The sequence below is a fragment of the Bos javanicus genome, chromosome 18 (assembly GCF_032452875.1).
Source record: "Bos javanicus breed banteng chromosome 18, ARS-OSU_banteng_1.0, whole genome shotgun sequence".
NCBI lineage: Eukaryota > Metazoa > Chordata > Mammalia > Artiodactyla > Bovidae > Bos > Bos javanicus.
In genome coordinates, this window is record NC_083885.1 from 49,934,033 (window position 1) to 49,951,425 (window position 17,393).

Sequence of the window (17,393 nt, forward strand, 5' to 3'; positions counted from 1 at the left end):
TCACTGTCAGGGGCAGGACTGTCTTCCCCATTGGACTGTGAGATCTGTGAGGGCAGTGTCACCGCTAGGTCCACACAGTCACCACTGGGTCCCTGGCACAGAATCAAGAGAGGAAATGAATGAATGAATACCCAGAAAATCTCACAGAGGCAGACAGAGACACTGAGACACTCAGATAGCTGTGGATCCTCTAGAGTAATTTGAAGCTCTTGGCTCTAGGTTTATTGCCCCCTTCCTTTGTTCTGTTTCACAGGATGCTGTCTTCCTGGGACAGGGCCAGAGCCCTATTCATACACATGGGAGGGGTAGGTGGTGTGCCCGTTGTACTCATCGGTGGTGAGGCAGTGCAGCATGAAGTGGCCCAGGTCATGTTTGGAGATGACTCTCGAGGGCCCTCGTCCATCCAGGGTCACTGTGTAGGCCCTAGTCAACGGGTGGTCTCCTGTGAGGTAAAGACAAAGGGGCCAGGTAAAGCAGATGACCTTTCCTCTCCCCCAACTTGTGATCACGCCAATGACATCCCAGGGTGTCTACAGAGTGCCTAGACCAGATGGTAGAAGATGGTATAAGCGCTGGGCTTCCCTGGTTGTCCAGTGGTTCAGAATCTGCTTGTCAATGCAGGGAACTCTGGTTCAATCCCTGGTCTGGGAAGATCCCACACGTCTCAGAACAACTAAGCCCATGGGCACAACTACGGAGCCTGAAAGCCTAGAGCCCATGCTCCACAAGAGAAGCCACTGCAAAGAGAAGCGCAAGCATCAAAGAGTACCTCCCCCCTGCTGCAACTAGAGAAAGCCAGGTCACAGAAAGGAAGACCCAGAGCAGCCCAATAAATAAACTGAAGAAAGAAAAAAAAAAGAGGAAAGAAACATACACTGTCACCCATGTGGCATTCCTGCCAAAATTATTTAATCTGAGCCTGTAAGACAGAAATTTCTGTAATGACAGAAATCTAGAATGTGGAATATTTTAAAAGATATCTGGGACAACAAGATCCTACTATTTAGCACAGGGAACTACATACATATGGGATAAACCATAATAAAAATAATATTAAAAAGAATGGATTCAAGAGGGAGGGGACATATGTACACCTATGGCTAATTCATGTTGATGTATGGCAGAAATCAAACCAATATTGTAAAGCAATTATCTTTCAATTAAAAATAAATTTAAAAATAAAAGAATGGACATATATGTAAAAAGAAAAGACACCTTGCCTGTTATGTTTCATGTTAAAAAATAATTTTAAAAAAATGATATGGAGGATTGTTCCAGACTGAAGGTGACATGGCAGCTAGACGAAACACATGATCCTGGATTGGATCCTGATTTTGAGGGGAGGGGAAGGTTGGAAGATACTTTTTGGCAGTTGGGTATATCTGAGTACGGAGTGGATACTAAATGATGTGATAGAGTGAATGTCAATTCCCTTAGTGCAATAACCGTACTGGGGTTTGTTTCCAAATACTTCTTCTTGGAAGATGCCTACGAAGAGGTTTTAGGAGTAGAGTGTGCCAATGTAGACCCACACATTTAAAAAATATATGTATATACACTACATACATATTCACATGATCACACATGTACATTGTGTGCCAAGTCGTTTAAGTTGTGTCCAATCCTTTGCAGCCCCATGGATTGTAGCCCACCAGACTCCTCTGTCCATGGGATTCTCCAGGTAAGAATGCTGGAGTGGATTGCCATACCCTCTTTCAGGGGAATCTTCCCAACCCAAGGATCAAACTCATGTCTCTTTACATCTGTCTGCATTGGCAGGTGGATTCTTTACAACTGGTACCACCTGGGAAGCCCCTACACATGTATTCACATAAACACACATACACATTAGCTGCACGCATAAATGATAAACAGATAGATGGGGAAAAGAAACAAGCCAAAATGTTAACAAGTGCACCCAGATGAAGGGTTTATGGGTAATTCTTAAACCTTGAATTTCTTTAACTTTTCTGGAGGTTTCAAAGTTTTCATATTCACACAAAAAAAGAACTAACCACCCCCCCGCCCCCCCCCCCCACGGCAACAACTTCGTGTTAAATAATTTTTAGGCTTAATCTCTCCGAATATTCACTTTAAACCTGGGAGGTCAAGAAGTAATATGAGCCCTGTTTCAAGATGAAGAAACTGAGGCTCAGAGGTCACAGGCCTGAAGTCCGCACAGCGCTAGGGCTGGAGCTCTCCTTGGCTTCTCCACCATGCAGCCTCACCACTGATTCACACCTCAGGATTCTCATCCAACAGGGTCCCTGAACTGAACCTCAACACCGAAGCTTACCCGAACCTCTGGAGGGTGGTATACAAGCCTCCTCCTCCTCCAGGCAGAAGGCACAGGACACAGAACTGCTCATCCAGCAGGCAGGCAAACAGGAAGAAGATAACAGTTCCCGACTCAGGCCTGGGCACTGCTGTTCCCTTATCCCAGAATGTCCTCCCTTCCCCCAGACACTCATCTGGTTCCCTCCCTCAGGGCATGAAGCCATGTCCTTAGAAAGCCTCTAAGCAGCACCCCATTACTCTATTCACTGCACTATTAATTCAGTGAAGAACTGTATGTTTCTTCATTCAGCATAGCACCACTCAACAGTAATATGGATCATCTATCTTTCGTCTGGGCTTGCCTGGTGGCTCAGATGGTAAAGAATCTGCTAGTGATGCAGGAGACCTGAGTTCAATCCCAGGGTTGAGATCCCCTGGAGAAGGGAGGGGCTATCCACTCCAGTATTCTTGCCTGGAGAATTCCATGGACAGAGGAGCCTGGTGGGCTACAGTGCATAGGGTTCCAAAGAGTTGGACGTGACTGAGTGACTAACACTTGCTCTTTCACATCTTTCTTTTGTCTCCCCCGCTAGAAATGTAAGCCTCATGAGATCTGAGACTATGTCAGTGATACTTGTTTTATTTTTTTGGCCTCATCACGCAGGTTGTGGGATCTTAGTTCCCCAACCAGGGATCAAACTCTGGGCCCTGGATCAAACTCCAGTGAAACCCTGGAGTCCTAACCACTGGACTCCCTGGGAATTCCCATTGGTACTTGTAATGGTGGCCAGGTGCACACCTCCTGTGCAAGAGACATTTGTAAGTGAATGAATCTCTCCCTCTGACTTTGGGTCTCTCAATGTGAATTCCAGACCAGGGAGGGGTAAAGAGGGTGTGGTTCCCCCCACAGCACCACCTGGAAAGCAAGGCATCTCCCCTGGTATTAGTTCATTCGACAAATATTTACTGAGCACTTATTACAAACCAAAGGCTTCTCCAATGGCTCAGCGGAAAACAATCCTCCTGCAATGCCAGAAACACAGGAGATGCGGGTTCGACCTCTGGGTTGGAAAGATCCCCTGGAGGAGAGCATGGCAACCCACTCCAGTATTCTTGACTGGAGAATCTCATGGACAGAGGAGACTGGCGGGCTACAGTCCATGGGGTCGCAAGAGTCAGACAGACTGAGCCAAGAGTAGGACAGGACTGAGCAATTGAGCCAAGCCCTTTCTAGGCACTAGGAACACAGCAGTAATCAAAACAAGACAAAATCCGTGCCTTCAAACAAAGCTTCCTACTTCACAATTCTAGTGAGGGAGACACACACTAAATAAGATTAAAAGACAAGGGAATTCCCTGGTGGTCCAGGGTAACCACTTAGCATTTCCACTGCAGAGGGCAGGGGTTTGATCTCTGGCAGAGGCTCAAACAGTAAAGAATCTGCCTGCAATGCAGGAGACCTGGTTTCGATCCCTGGATTGGGAAGATCCCCCCTGGAGAAGGGAATGGCAACCCACTCCAGCATTCCTGCCTGGAGAATTCTATGGACAGGGGAGCCTGGCAGGCTACAGTCCATGGGGTCGCAAAGAGTCAGACATGACTGAGCATTAACACTTTCACTTTCAGAGTAACTAAGATCCCACAAGATGTGCGGCATGGCCAAATAAATACATGGGTTTTAAAAACAAAGAACCAATGTGAAGCATAAGTCCCCATCCCTTGAATGTGGGGCAGCCTCAGTATAACTTCCTTCTAATAAAAAGAGTACAGTGGAAGAAGTCCTGAGAGACTGCAATTTCAACAAACCTAGACAGCATATTAAAAAGCAGAGACATCACTTTGTCAGCAAAGCTGTATAGTCAAAGCTATGGTTTTACCAGTAGTCATGTACAGATGTGAGAGTTGGACCATAAAGAACGCTGAGCACCAAAGAACTGATTGATGCTTTTGAACTCTGGTGTTGGAGAAGACTCTTGAGAGTCTCTTGGACTGCAAGGAGATCAAACCAGTCAATCCTGAAGGAAATCAGCTCTGAATATTCACTGGAAGGACTGATGCTGAAGCTGAAGCATCAATACTTTGGCCACCTGATGTGAAGAGCTGACTCATGGAAAAGACCCTGATGCTGGGAAAGATTGAAGGCAGGAGGAGAAGGGGGCAACAGAGGATGAGATGGTTGGATGACATCACATGAGCTTGAGCAAATGAGTTTGAAGGACAGGGAAGCCTGGTGTGCTGCAGTCTGTGGGGTCACAAAGAGTCAGACACGACTGAGTGACTGAACAACAGGAAAGGCCCAGCGAATGTCCCCAGAGGACTGGAGGGGGCAGGCTGGTGATGACCCTGCAGTTGGCTCTCTGTCCACTCACCTATATGTGGTGGCATCACGGCCACGTACTTCAGGCCCGACTGCTGCAGTACCTTGTGCATCCGGATATGGTCATCAGTCACATCCTGCAGTCTTGGGGGCACCTTGGAAGGGTCCCACAGTAGGAAGGCTGGGGGGACACAGGGCAGGATCAGACAAGACTCGTGGACAGCCTGGCCAGGCCCATAGCCTGCAGGTCTCCTGCCAGAACATCTCCCTGCAGGGACTCATTACTGCCCTTCAGTTGTTCCAGGCTTCTCACCCCACCTGCTCCTGTCTGCTGTTACCTCCTGCCTAGACCATGGCAGAGCCTCCTCCCTGTTCTCCTGACCCTACCTTTGTACATCTGGGACCCTACCCTGACCCCATCTCACTCAGGGGGAGAGCAAAGGCCCCATCAGGGATCCGGGGCCCCACTTGATCTGATAGCATCAGCGCCCTGGCCTCACCGCCCAACACTCTCCCCTTCACTCGCTCTGTTGCAACCACGCCCCTGTCTCATAGTCCTTTCCTCTACTCACTCCCCCTTCATATCATCTCCCTTCCCTGGGAGACAACAGGTGTGATGGAACAGCGGTGAGGTGTGTGGCTCGTGGAGACAGACAGCCTGGTTCCACACCCCAACTCTGCCAGCTACAGGCTGTGTGATCTCGGGTAAGGCGATGGCCTCTCTGTGCCTCCACTCCCTTAGCTGTAGACGGGAGGCGGTAAGAACAGCTACAATTCACTGGGCACCTACGATGTGCCGCCACGAATGGAAGTACTATCAAAGGAATTTTGAGAGGATTCAGTGGCATTCATCTGTAAGGGGCTCAGATGGTGCCAAGCACACAGTAAGTGCTCAATAAACACTGCTAGCATTAACTGCTCCTGTCACACACCGTGCAGCCTTCTTTTCAGATTATTCAGGAAGGGCATCTCTTTGTAAATCGGGAGCTCTTTGAGAGTAAAGACCTGGCCCATGTACCCAAGGCTCTGTCACTTCCTCTTCCATTCTCTCCCTGACCCTTTCTTAGGCTGGGTCAGACACCTCCTTTGAACCCCCAGAGTCCTCTAGCCTTCCCCCATCCCAGCTCTGATCCCTTTCCCCATGCTCCCCCCAGGTCCTGGCCTTGACCCCTCTGCCTGTGCCCCACCCCCTGGCCCTGAAGACTCCAGCCTGTCACGGTTTGATGATCAAACTGTTAGCACTTCCCTTCTATTCATGAGACCCATGAGTGCAGGGCCCAGCAAGGTTCAGATGCAGAATCGGTGCTCAATAAATGCACAGTAACTTGGAGTAGCTCCAATGCCACCTTGTAGAAACCCCTGGGCTGCCTATCCAGTACCCAGCCCCCATTTTTCAGCCCCAACCCTACGACCCTGCCACCCACCCGAGGTGCAGGCCACGACCTTGTCCACGCCATGGGCCTTCATGGCTGCCACAATGTTCTGGGCACCCTCGGACATCACTGTGGTAGGACCTTAGAGGAGACAGAGAGTGGCTGTCACTGGTGGGCGGCGGCGGTGGCAGGGGTGGCAGGGGAGGGGCTGGGGGCGGGGGCGGTGCTGGGGGCCGAGGTGCAGGGGTGGGCCGCGGGCAGAGGGGGGGCTCTGTACTGAGGTCATTGCGGGTGCCCAGCAGCACGATGACAGCGTCCTGCCCAGCCACGGTCTTGTCCACATCGGCCGGCTGCCGGACGTCACCCACCACCACGTGGGCCGGCTGGGGCCCCTCTGAGGGCAGCCTGGAGGGGTCCCGCACCAGCACCGTCACCTCATAGCCTGCAAAGAAGGGCAGAGAGGCAGGTCAGTCGGCTTGCAGGCTGACACTCCTAGGCTCCAGAGGCTCAGTCCTGGAGGGTGCCATGAACCCCCAAATCCATCCCCCAGATCCCCTGAGACCACGGTCTTCAAACGTTTTTGCTGATATACTCACAGTTGATACACATACAGTTGATTGTTAAAGTAGGGTGATACCTCCCTGCCAGTTCATAAATAATCTGCCCTGATGCCTTTCTCTGCCTGTCATCCCCCTGACTTCTCCACTCCCTCCTCCCCCTAACAACTAAAGGGTTAATGCTCATCATCACACGGGTCTATGTCCCCCGTCCATGGTCCTGGAGGAAGTGGAGGTACTGCCAAGTATGTTCATCATTGGGTTTGGTCCCCCAGGCCTTACTTCTGAAGGGCTGGGTCCTGTCTTTTGTGTATGTGCGTGCCAAGTTGTTAAGTCGTGTCCAACTCTTTGTGACCCCATGGACGGTAGCCCACCAGGCTCCTCTGTCCATGGGATTCTCCAGGCAACCCACAGGAGTGGGTTGCCATGCCCTCCTCCAGGGGATCTTCCCGACCTAGGGATCAAACCTGCATCTCTTACATCTCCTTCATTGGCAGGTAAGTTCTTTACAACTAGCGCCACTTGAGAAGCCCTGGGTCCTGTCTTAGCGGTCATTTATTTTTAATATTTCTTTGGCATGTCACCTCCAAAAGAATTGTGGATAACTCTGTGTCCCTTGGCCCCACCATCACACACACAAATACTCCTTTTTAAAGTTTATAACCAACAGGGACTTCCCTAGTGGCCCAGTGGCTAAGTCTGTGCTCCCACTGCAGGCACCTGGGTTCAGTTCCTGGTCGAGGAACTAGATCCCACGTGAGGCAACTAAGAGTTCACATGCCCCAACTAAGACGTGGTACAATCAAATATATATATATATATATATATATATATATATATATATATTTTTTTTTTTTAAATCAAGTTTAGCAGAAACATATTTCTTTCTTTGTTTTAGACAATGGCAAAATATATTAATGTTATGCATATTGCAAAAAAAAAAATCCCAGTAGTTGTAGTCTCTGTCATGGACTGAATGCTTTTGTCATGTGCTGAATTCATATATGCTGAAGCCCTAACTCCCAATGGGATGGTATTTGGAGATGCAGCCTCTGGGAGGTTTAAATGAGGTCATGAAGGTAGAGAGTAGGGTCTCCATAATGAGATTGCTGCTAAGTTGCTTCAGTCGTGTCCAACTCTGTGCAACCCCATAGACAGCAGCCCACCAGGCTCCCCCGTCCCTGGGATTCTCCAGGCAAGAACACTGGAGTGAGTTGCCATTTCCTTCTCCAATGCATGAAAGTGAAAAAATAAAGTGAAGTTGCTCAGTTGTGTCTGACTCCTAGTGACCCCATGGACTGCAGCCTACCAGGCCCCTCCGTCCATGGGATTTTCCAGGCAAGAGTACTGGAATGGGTTGCCATTGCCTTCTCCGATAATGAGATTAGTGTCCTTCTAAGAAAAGGAAGGGGCTTCCCTGGCGGCTCAGTGGTAAAGAATCTGCCTGCAATGCAGGAGCCACAGGTTCGATCCCTGGGTCGGGAAGATCCCCTGGAGGAGGGCATGGCAACCGCCTCCAGTATTCTTACCTGGAGAAGCCCATGGACAGAGGAGCCTGGCAAGCTGCAGTCCATGGGGTCGCAAAGAGTCAGAGATGACTGAAGCAACTTAGCATGCTTGCACGCAAGAAGAGGAAGACCAAGGTGCTCTCTCTCTACAGTGTGAGGACACAGCATGAAGGCAGCCCTCTGCAAGCCAGGAAGCAGGCCCTCACTAGAAACCACACCAGTTGATACCTTGATCTTGACCTTCCCAGTCTCTGGAACTGTGAGAAATGAGTGTTGATTAAACCACTTGGTCTGTGGTATTTTTGTTATAGCAGCCTGAGCTGAGTAACACAGCCTCTAAACAGCATTCTTGTGAAAAATGAACCAGAGCTCCTTGAAGGAATGGCTGCTTGCTGGGCCAGGGCAGAGAGAGGACAAGATGAACCTGGAACATCTTGTACCACCAGCTATGTGAAGTTTAAAGAACGATGAAGTGAGGTCAAGAGGACACAGAAACCACTTGAAGGGGTTCTCAGGACAAATCAGGGGCAATCTGATTTGTCCCAAAGAATATGGATGGCAAAGAACGGAAGCACATCAAATATAAAAAAATATGTGAATTCATAATGATAACTAAGAAACTTCATTGGTACCTATCAGAGGATTAATCTATTGTTCTGAAAATGATACAGGAAAAGCAAAACAACAAAATTGTCCCAGTTTCCTTGATACCTGTCATCATATATTTAAAAAACAAATAATTAAAAATCTGTATACTCTGGGGCAACGATGATAATAGTGATACTTGGTGGCTTCCCTGATGGCTCAGTGGTAAAGAGTCCGCCTGCCAATGCAGGAGGCATGGGTTTGATCCTTGATTCGGGAAGATCCCACACGCTCTGAAGCAACCAAGCCCATGTGCCACAACTACTGAGCCTGTGCTCTAGAGCCAGGGAGCCACAGCTGCTGAGCCCCCGTGCCACAATGACTGAAGCCTGCGAGCTCTAGAGCCTGTGCTCTGCAACAAGAGAAGCCACCTCAAGGAGAAGCCCACTCACAGCAACTAGAGAATAACCCCCTCTTGCACAATGAGAGGGGGGAAAAAAGTCGTTGGAGCAACGAAGATCCAGTGCAGTCAAAAATAAATAAAATTTAAAAATAAAGATACATAATATTTATAGAGCAGTCACTAGATGCCAGGTGCTAAGTACTTTACATTTATTAGCTTATCTAATTGTCAAAGCTCAACATTCAGAAAACAAAGATCACGGCATCTGGTCCTATCACCTCATGGGAAATAGATGGGGAAACAGTGGAAACAGTGTCAGACTTTATTTTTTTGGGCTCCAGAATCACTGCAGATGGTGACTGCAGCCATGAAATTAAAAGACGCTTACTCCTTGGAAGAAAAGCTATGACCAAACTAGATAGCATATTCAAAAGCAGAGAAATTACTTTGCCAACAAAGGTCCATCTAGTCAAGGCTATGGTTTTTCCAGTGGTCAGGTATGGATGTGAGAGTTGGACTGTGAAGAAGGCTGAGCGCCGAAGAATTGATGCTCTTGAACTGTGGTGTTGGAGAAGACTCTTGAGAGTCCCTTGGACTGCAAGGAGATCCAACCAGTCCATTCTGAAGGAGATCAGCCCTGGGATTTCTTTGGAAGGAATGATGCTAAAGCTGAAACTCCAGTACTTTGGCCACGTCATGCGAAGAGTTGACTCATTGGAAAAGACTCTGATGCTGGGGGGGATTGGGGGCAAGAGGAGAAGGGGACGACAGAGGATGAGATGGCTGGATGGCATCACTGACTCTATGGACGTGAGTCTGAGTGAACTCCGGGAGTTGGTGATGGACAGGGAGGCCTGGCGTGCTGCAATTCATGGGGTCACAAAGAGTCGGACATGACTGAGCTACTGAACTGAACTGAATTGTCAAAGCAACTGGGATTTTGAGTTCTATCTGTCCCTACCACTAGCTAGCTGTGTGACACTGGGCAGGTCACTTAACCTGTCTGGCCTTAGAGCCTTCATTTGTAAAATGACACCAATAATAGTCTCTGCCTTACAGGGTTGATGTAGGTTTAAATAGTATTCCTAACAGTTTAAAGTGGTTGGTTGATTTTTGACACAGGTGCCAAGACAATTAATTCAATGGGAAAAGAAGAATCTTTTCAACAAATGGTGTGGGGACAACTGGATACCCATATGTAAAAGAATAAGGGTGGATCCCTACCTCACATCATATATGAAAATTAACTCAAAATTATCAAAGATCTAAATGTAGGAGCTAAAACTGCAGTCCATGGGGTCGAGAAGAGTCGGACACAATTGAGCGACTGGACTGAACTGAACTGAACTGCTGCTGCTGCTGCTGAGTCTCTTCAGTCATGTCCGACTCTGTGCGACCCCATAGACAGCAGCCCACCAGGCTTCCCTGTCCCTGGGATTCTCCAGGCTGAACACTATAAAAATCCTTGAAGGAAAGTGAAGTCGCTCAGTCATGTCGGACTCTTTGCGACCCCGTGGACTGTAGCCCACCAGGCTCCTCCATCCATGGAATTTTCTAGGCAAGAGACTGGAGTGGGTTGCCACTTCGTTTCCTAGAAGGAAACATAAGCATAAATCTTTTTGCCATTCGATTAGGCAGTGGTTTCCTAGCAGTGACACCAAAAGCACAAGCAACAAAAGGGAAAACAGATTCACTGGACATCATCAAAATGGAAAATAAAAATTGGTGAAAAAAGGAAAAATGAAATGAAAAAAAAAAGTTTCCAAGGACACTATCAAGAAAGTGAAAAGACAATGCACAGAATGGGAGAAAACTTCTGCAAATCATATATCTGATGAGAGACTTGTATTTAGAATATAAAGAACTCTTACAACTTGATAGTAAAAGATGAATATTAAAAACTGAGCAAAAGATCTGAATAGACATTTCACCAAAGAAGATAGACAAATGGCCAATAAACGTATGAAAAGATACTCAATATCTTTAACCATCAGAGAAATACAAATCAAAACCACAGTGAGATACTATTTCATACCCACTAGGAGGATTATAATCAAAAAGACACAATGACTGTTGGCATGCCTGCAGGGAAATTGGAACCTTCATACACTGCTGATGATGTTGAATGATGCAGCTGCTTTGGAAGACAATCTGGCAGTTCCTCAGGTTAAGCGTATTGTTACCCCTGTGATCAGTTGTGTCCAGCTTTTTGTGACTGTAGCTTGCCAGGCTCCTCTGTCCATGGGATTTTCCAAGTGAGAATACTGAAGTGGGTTGCCATTCCCTTTTCCAGGGGATCTTCCCGACCCAGGGACGGAACCCACATCCCCTGCGTGTCTCATGCACTGGCAGATGGATTCTTTACTACTACACCACCTGGGAAGCCATTGTTACCCCAACAACCCAGCAATTTGACTCCTAGGTACATGCCAAGAGAAATGAAAACATATGTTCACACAAAACCTGTACATGAATGTTTATAGAGGCATAACTCATCGTAGCCCCAAAGTGGAAACAACCCAAATTCCCATCAACTGAATGGATAAATAAAAGTGGTATAGAGGGAACTTCTCTAGTGGGCCAGTGGCTAAGACTCTGTGGTCCCAATGCAAGGGGCCTGGGTTTGATTCTGGTCAGGGAATTAGATCCCACATGCCTCAGCTAAGACCCAGCACAGCCAAAAAAAAAAAGTGGTATAGGGAATTCCTTGACAGTCCAGTGGTTAAGACTTCACACTTCCAGCGCAGGGGGTGCAGGTTTGATCCCTGGTCAGGGAACTAGGATCCTATACGCCACACGGCACAGCCAAAAAGTAAGAAAGAAAGAAAGAAAAGTGGTGTAGGTAAATAATGTAATGGTGCTGTGCTGTGCTTAGTCGCTCAGTCGTGTCTGACTCTTTGCAACCCCATGGTCCACCAGGATCTTTTGTCCATGGGGATTCTCCAGGCAAGAAAACTGGAGTGGGTTGCCATGCATGCCCTCCTCCAGAGGATCTTCCCAAGGATCGAACCCAGGTCTCCTGCATTGCAGGCAAATTCTTTACCGTCCAAGCCACCAGCAAAGCCCGTGAATACTGGTGTGGGTGGCCTATCCCTTCTCCAGGAGATCTTCCCAACCCAGGAATCAAACTGGGGTCTCCTGCATTGCAGGCAGATTCTTTACCATCTAAGCTACCAGGGAAGCCCAACGCAATGGTATTCAACAATAAAAAGAAATGACACATATGCTACAATATAGATGAACTTTGAAAAAGTTCTTTTTGCTAAGTGAAAGAAGCCAGTCATAAAGAGTCACATGATGTATGTCTCCATTTATAAGAAAGGTCCGGAACAGGCAAATCCATATGAACAAAAAGTAGATGAATGATTGCCTAGGGCTGGGGACGTGGTTGAGCAGGAAAATGGGGAGTGACTTCTAGGGGTTTCTTTTTGTGGTGATGAAATGTTCTAAATTGATTGTGATGATGTTTGCATGAGTCTGTGAATATGCTAAAACCTATTGAATTATATTCTTTAAATGGGTGAATGGGGTATGGTATGTGAATGAAGTTGCTATTGAAAAGATGCAAAATGAAATGAAAACAAATGAAAAGCTTAGAGGAGTGTCTGGCACAGAAAAGAGGGCTCTATGGGTGTTGGCTGTGACCAGGCCTTTTCATCATCTCACAACTGTATTTCCTGGCCTGGTCTAGTCCTCCCTGGGCTCCTAGCGTGTCTCAACCCCTCCAACCCACACTGCACATGGTAGCCAGATAGAGCTTTCCACAGTTATATCAAAGTGCCCTAGGACTTCCCTGGGAGTCCAGTAGCTAATACTCCATACTCCCAGGGCAAGGGGCCCAGGTTTGATCCCTGTTCAGGGAATTAGATCCCACATGCTGCACGTAAAGATCCTGCCTGTTGCAATTAAGACCCAGTGCAGCCAACATAAATAATTAATTAAAAAAAAAAAACAAAAAAACCCCAAAAAACAAAGTGCCCTTGACTCAGATCTCTCCCTATCCACCCTCCACCCCAGTGCCTTAAGATAGTCATGTTCCTTATGATAGCCTTCAAGCCTCCCCTCTACACGCCCCCTCCATGTGGCCTCTCCTCTCCAGACTGCTGGAGCCAAAGCCCTCTTCACTCACTGAGCTTCTTTCATTTCCTCAAACACACCATGCTGTCCCCTGCCTCCTGGCCTTCACACATGCTCCTCTGCCTGGAGCACCCTTACCCTCTTTCTCCAGCCAATTGTGCTTCCTCTGTCATGGCCTTACTTATGCTGACCAACCAACGGCCTTGTGGGTGCAGGGGCTATGACATACTCAACACCATCTCCTGGATTTATTATTATTATATTTTAATGGCCCTGCCAGGTAACATGTGGGATCTTAGTTCCCCGACCAGGAATTGAACTTGTGCCCTTGGCAGTGGAAGTGTGGAGTCTTAACCAGTGGCTCATCAGGGAAGTCCCTCCCCTGACTTTTATATCAACACAAAAGCACATGCTATACTGTCCCAGGGACCTGAGTTCGGACTCCAGCTCCACCTCTCCTTTTTTTTTTGACTGCACCACATGGCCTATAGGATTTTAGTTCCCTGACCAGGGGGAACCTCAAGCCACTCGCAGTAGAAGCTCATAGTTTTAACCACTGGACTCCCAAGGCATTTCTCAGCTCCCCGTCTTACTGGCAGAGGAACCTCAGAAAACACCTTCCCTGATGGTCCTCGGTCTCTACTCTAAAGCGAAGATCGGGGCTCTCCTTGTGGCTCAGTGGTAAAGAATCCGATTGCTAATGCAGGAGACACAGGTTCGATCCCTGGTCTGGGAAGACCCCCACATGCCTCAGAGCAGCTAAGGCCTCGAGCCACAACTGTTGAGCCTGTGCTCCAGAGCCTGGGAGCCCCAACTACTGAGCCCAAGTGTCACAGCTACTGAAGCCGGAGAGCCCTAGAGCCTGTGCTCCACAACAAAAGAAGCCACCGCAATAAGAAGCACATGCCCTGAAACTAGAGAGTAGCCCCTGCTGGCCGCAACTAGAGAAAGCAGCGATGAAGACCCTGTGCAGCCAAAAATAAATAAATAATTAAAAAAATAAAAACTAAAATGAAGATGAGTCTCTAGCATGCCTATCCTGTGTGATCACCTTTCACATGGAATGCTGGCCTCAGACACATTGGGGAGCAACAGGGGCTTTCAGGGTGTCAATGTAGTCACTGGTTAACTACCACCGTATTAGTAAAACGGACCCTGGTAAATTGTGGGCATTTTGGAGGAGAAACATTCTCACCAACATGAGAGCTCTGACACAGGCCCAGCACAAGAGTGCCCATCAGCGGGACATGATTGGTAATTGTACTGGTGCCAAGTCGCTTCAGTCATATCCAACTCTTTGTGACCCTATGGACCGTAGTCTGCCAGACTCCTCTGTCCACGGATTCTCCAGGCAAGAATACTGAAGTGGGTTGCCGTGCCCTCCTGCAGTGGATCTTCCCAACCCAGGGATCGACCTGGTGTCTCTTATGTTTCCTGCATTGGCAAGTGGGTTCTTTATCACTAGAGCCACCTGGGAAGCCTTATTGATGATTAGAGACATTTACTGAGAGCCTCCTAGAGAATTCTCTGGCGGTCCAGTGGTTAGGACTGCATGCTCTCACTGCTGAAGGCACAGGTTCAACCCCTGGTTGGGGAACTAAGATCCCACAAGCTGCAGGGACCAGCCAAAAAAAAAAAAAAAGCCTCGTATGTGCCAAGTGTTGTGCTAAGCTCTTTCCACTGACGAGTGACTTAAAAACAAATTTTTTTAAACACAACTCACATTTAAATTTAAATAGCCACAAGTGGCTAATGGCTACTATGTCAAACTATAGTTTTAGAATTCACAGATTTTGCCCTTTACAAAGAACACAAGTATTTGTAAGGTTATTTCCAAACTTAAAAAAAATTTTTTTCTTTCTTTCTTCCTTTTTTGTTTAAAACAAATCTCTTACTTTATCTTTTTTCCATTAAATTTTATTTTGAAATAAATTCAGACCTATAGGAAAGTTGCAAGACCTCGATTCTCATATTTGCTTTATCTTTCTCTCTGTGCGTATACACAGCACATACATGTAACATGTATAATTATATGTATATGTATAAAGTTTTTTCCTAACTATGTGAGAGTAAGTTGTAGAAATCATGCCCCTTTTAAGCTTTTTTGATCTCAGCCCTCCATTTGAAGTAGATTTCACTGTCTAACCCCGTATACACAAACTTATACATGTATAACTTAGACAATAGTTTCATAAAACCAGTATTTAACAATGATCCATTCCGACACTGATATGACCCATTAAATATATTTCAGAACTCTCTATGACCCGCAGTTTGAAAACGGCCCTCAGATTGCAACAACCTCACAAAGTAGGATGTATTATATGCCCATTTTGAGACTGGGGAAAGTAAGACAAGTTTAGGTAACTGGGCCAGGGTCACACAGCTATAATCTATATTCACTCAGCCAAGGAGTGTCTACTGAGCACCAGCTATATGCTGGACGGGCTGCCCAGGTGGCTCAGGGATAAAGAATCTGCCTGCTAATGCAGGAGATGCGGGTTCAGTCCATGGGTAGGGAAGATCCCCTGGAGAAGGAAATAGCAACCCACTCCAGTATTCTCGTCTGGGAAATCCCATGGACAGAGGAGCCTGGGGGACTACAGTCCATGGGGTTGCAAAGCGTCAGACACGACTGAGCGACTAAGCACAGCACACCACATGGGGACCAGAGTCTGTGCCTTCAGGACTCAGTCCTACAGAACCACTGAGGTCAATAAAAGCCTAGTTCATTCAAGCCCCTCCTTTTCCTGATGGGGACAGGGAGGCTCAGGCTCACTGTGGCTCTGAAGAGACCTGTTAGAGCCACTGTAAGAAGGCAAGGACTCCCCTAGCCCTCAGGTACAGCCCATACTTCCAGGTGCAGTCCCAGCTGTGACCAGCAGAGAGGCTAAGTGAAATTTTATAGAATCCAAGATTAAGAGAAAGGTAGTTATCTGGGAGTGCAAAACTCACAGTGACTCAGCATCTCTCAACTTCTCCCTCTTACTTCCTCCCGAGAAACATTTATCAGCAAATTTGTTTCTCCTGTCCCCACAAGTCAACATTCTCACTAGGTCTTCCCTGGGGAGGCGGAGAGAAATGGGGCTAAAGGGGAACTTTGAGTCACAATCCTTTTCAGGGAAAGTTGGGCTAGGAGGCAGCTGAGAGTGGGATCCTGGCGGCCTCCACCCTTTGGGGGCACCCAGATAGCCAATATCTTCAGAGTCACTCAGGCCAGCAAGGGTGGGGCCATATATCTGGACAGGCCAGACTATGCTGGGAGTTGGTGAAGTTGGGATGGTGGGGGCTGGGTCCTGCTGCATGATACTTATCCCCTTTCCTGCCCCATTTCCTGGGGGCAACTCTGAATTTTCAGCCCTCATTGACTTTGCTGAGACCTGTGTCCTCAAGTCTTCACCCTTGTCTCCATGATCTTCTTTCCATTAGGTACTCAGCAGCTTACCCCTCAGTTTTTCCATTTTAAAATCCTTGGTGCTAAAACCAAGTGCTGGCGGGCTCTCAGTGGTTAAGAGCAAGTGCCAGGTAACAAATTTCAGCATTGCCCCTTTCCAGTTATGTGACACTGGGCAAATCACTCAGGGAGACTCGGTTTTCTCTCATTTGTCAGGTAAGGTGATACTAGTTCCCACCTCACGTGAGTGCTATGAGGATTCAACACAAATGGCAAGAGGGCACTGCTGGGAAGATGCCTCAGGCCTGGCAGTGAAGCCCTTGCTGGCTGTGCAACCACCCACCACCATCACCGCCACCACTGCCACCAGCACACCAACTGTCTTTCATAAGAGCATTGGATCGCTACAGTCCCCCAGCCCCCCAGGGCCGTTTCGTTTCCCTTGGGACTCAGATAAAGTTGGACCTCATAGCGTCCCCCATTTCTGCCCCCGTGGCCACCAGCTTTGCTCTCTAGGTCCTCGCACACTAAGGCATGATGGCTCCAACCTCCCTGGGCCCAATCCCACGATGCCTAAAGTTCTAGCTGTGCACCCCGCGACATTCCCTGCCCGTCCCAGCTCATGCCTGCTTGCACCGCCTGCGCCAGCGTGGTGAGCCCGGTGTTGCCGGTGGCGCCGAAAAGGGCAATCTTCTTGACGACCATGCTGCGGGATCGTGGGGGCGCGAGGCCGTGGAGTCGCAGGACACGAGGGAACCGACTGGCTTCTGGTTCCCCCTCGCGTCCTTTCCTAGAGGGAGGGACGGGGCGGGGCCGCCTAGAGGGCCACCCTCAGCCCGCCTCCAGCCCCACAGTTCGGTTGAGGGGAGGGGCCAAAGGCCACGCCTCTAGCTGAGGACAGA

The 17,393-nt window shown here is 48.1% G+C and overlaps 1 protein-coding gene across 2 annotated transcripts; it reads right to left on the reverse strand.

Annotated features, from left to right (window-relative positions):
• Positions 1-176: 176 nt before the first annotated feature.
• On the reverse strand, positions 177-17,284 carry BLVRB (biliverdin reductase B). Of its 2 annotated transcripts, XM_061388316.1 has the most exons (6): positions 17,118-17,284; positions 6,245-6,409; positions 6,019-6,108; positions 4,647-4,775; positions 2,297-2,361; positions 177-442 (listed from the first exon to the last, which is right to left on the reverse strand). In XM_061388316.1, the coding sequence occupies exons 1-6, from the start codon at positions 17,194-17,196 to the stop codon at positions 428-430; spliced, it is 543 nt and encodes a 180-aa protein (XP_061244300.1). In that variant the 5' UTR covers positions 17,197-17,284; the 3' UTR covers positions 177-427. The 2 variants fall into 2 exon arrangements, with proteins under 2 accessions (XP_061244300.1, XP_061244299.1); XM_061388315.1 differs by lacking the exon at positions 2,297-2,361.
• Between the last annotated feature and the right edge of the window lie 109 nt (positions 17,285-17,393).

Bases quoted from the DNA above. Each gene is read 5' to 3' on its own strand.
- BLVRB (XM_061388315.1), bottom strand. From the start codon at position 17,196: ATGGTCGTCAAGAAGATTGCCCTTTTCGGCGCCACCGGCAACACCGGG. The intron at 4,776-6,018 runs GTGGGTGGCAGG...GTGTCCCCCCAG, and splicing joins GGTCGTGGCCTGCACCTCGG to CCTTCCTACTGTGGGACCCT. The intron at 443-4,646 runs GTGAGTGGACAG...TTTACCTCACAG, and splicing joins CGTGATGCCACCACATATAG to GAGACCACCCGTTGACTAGG.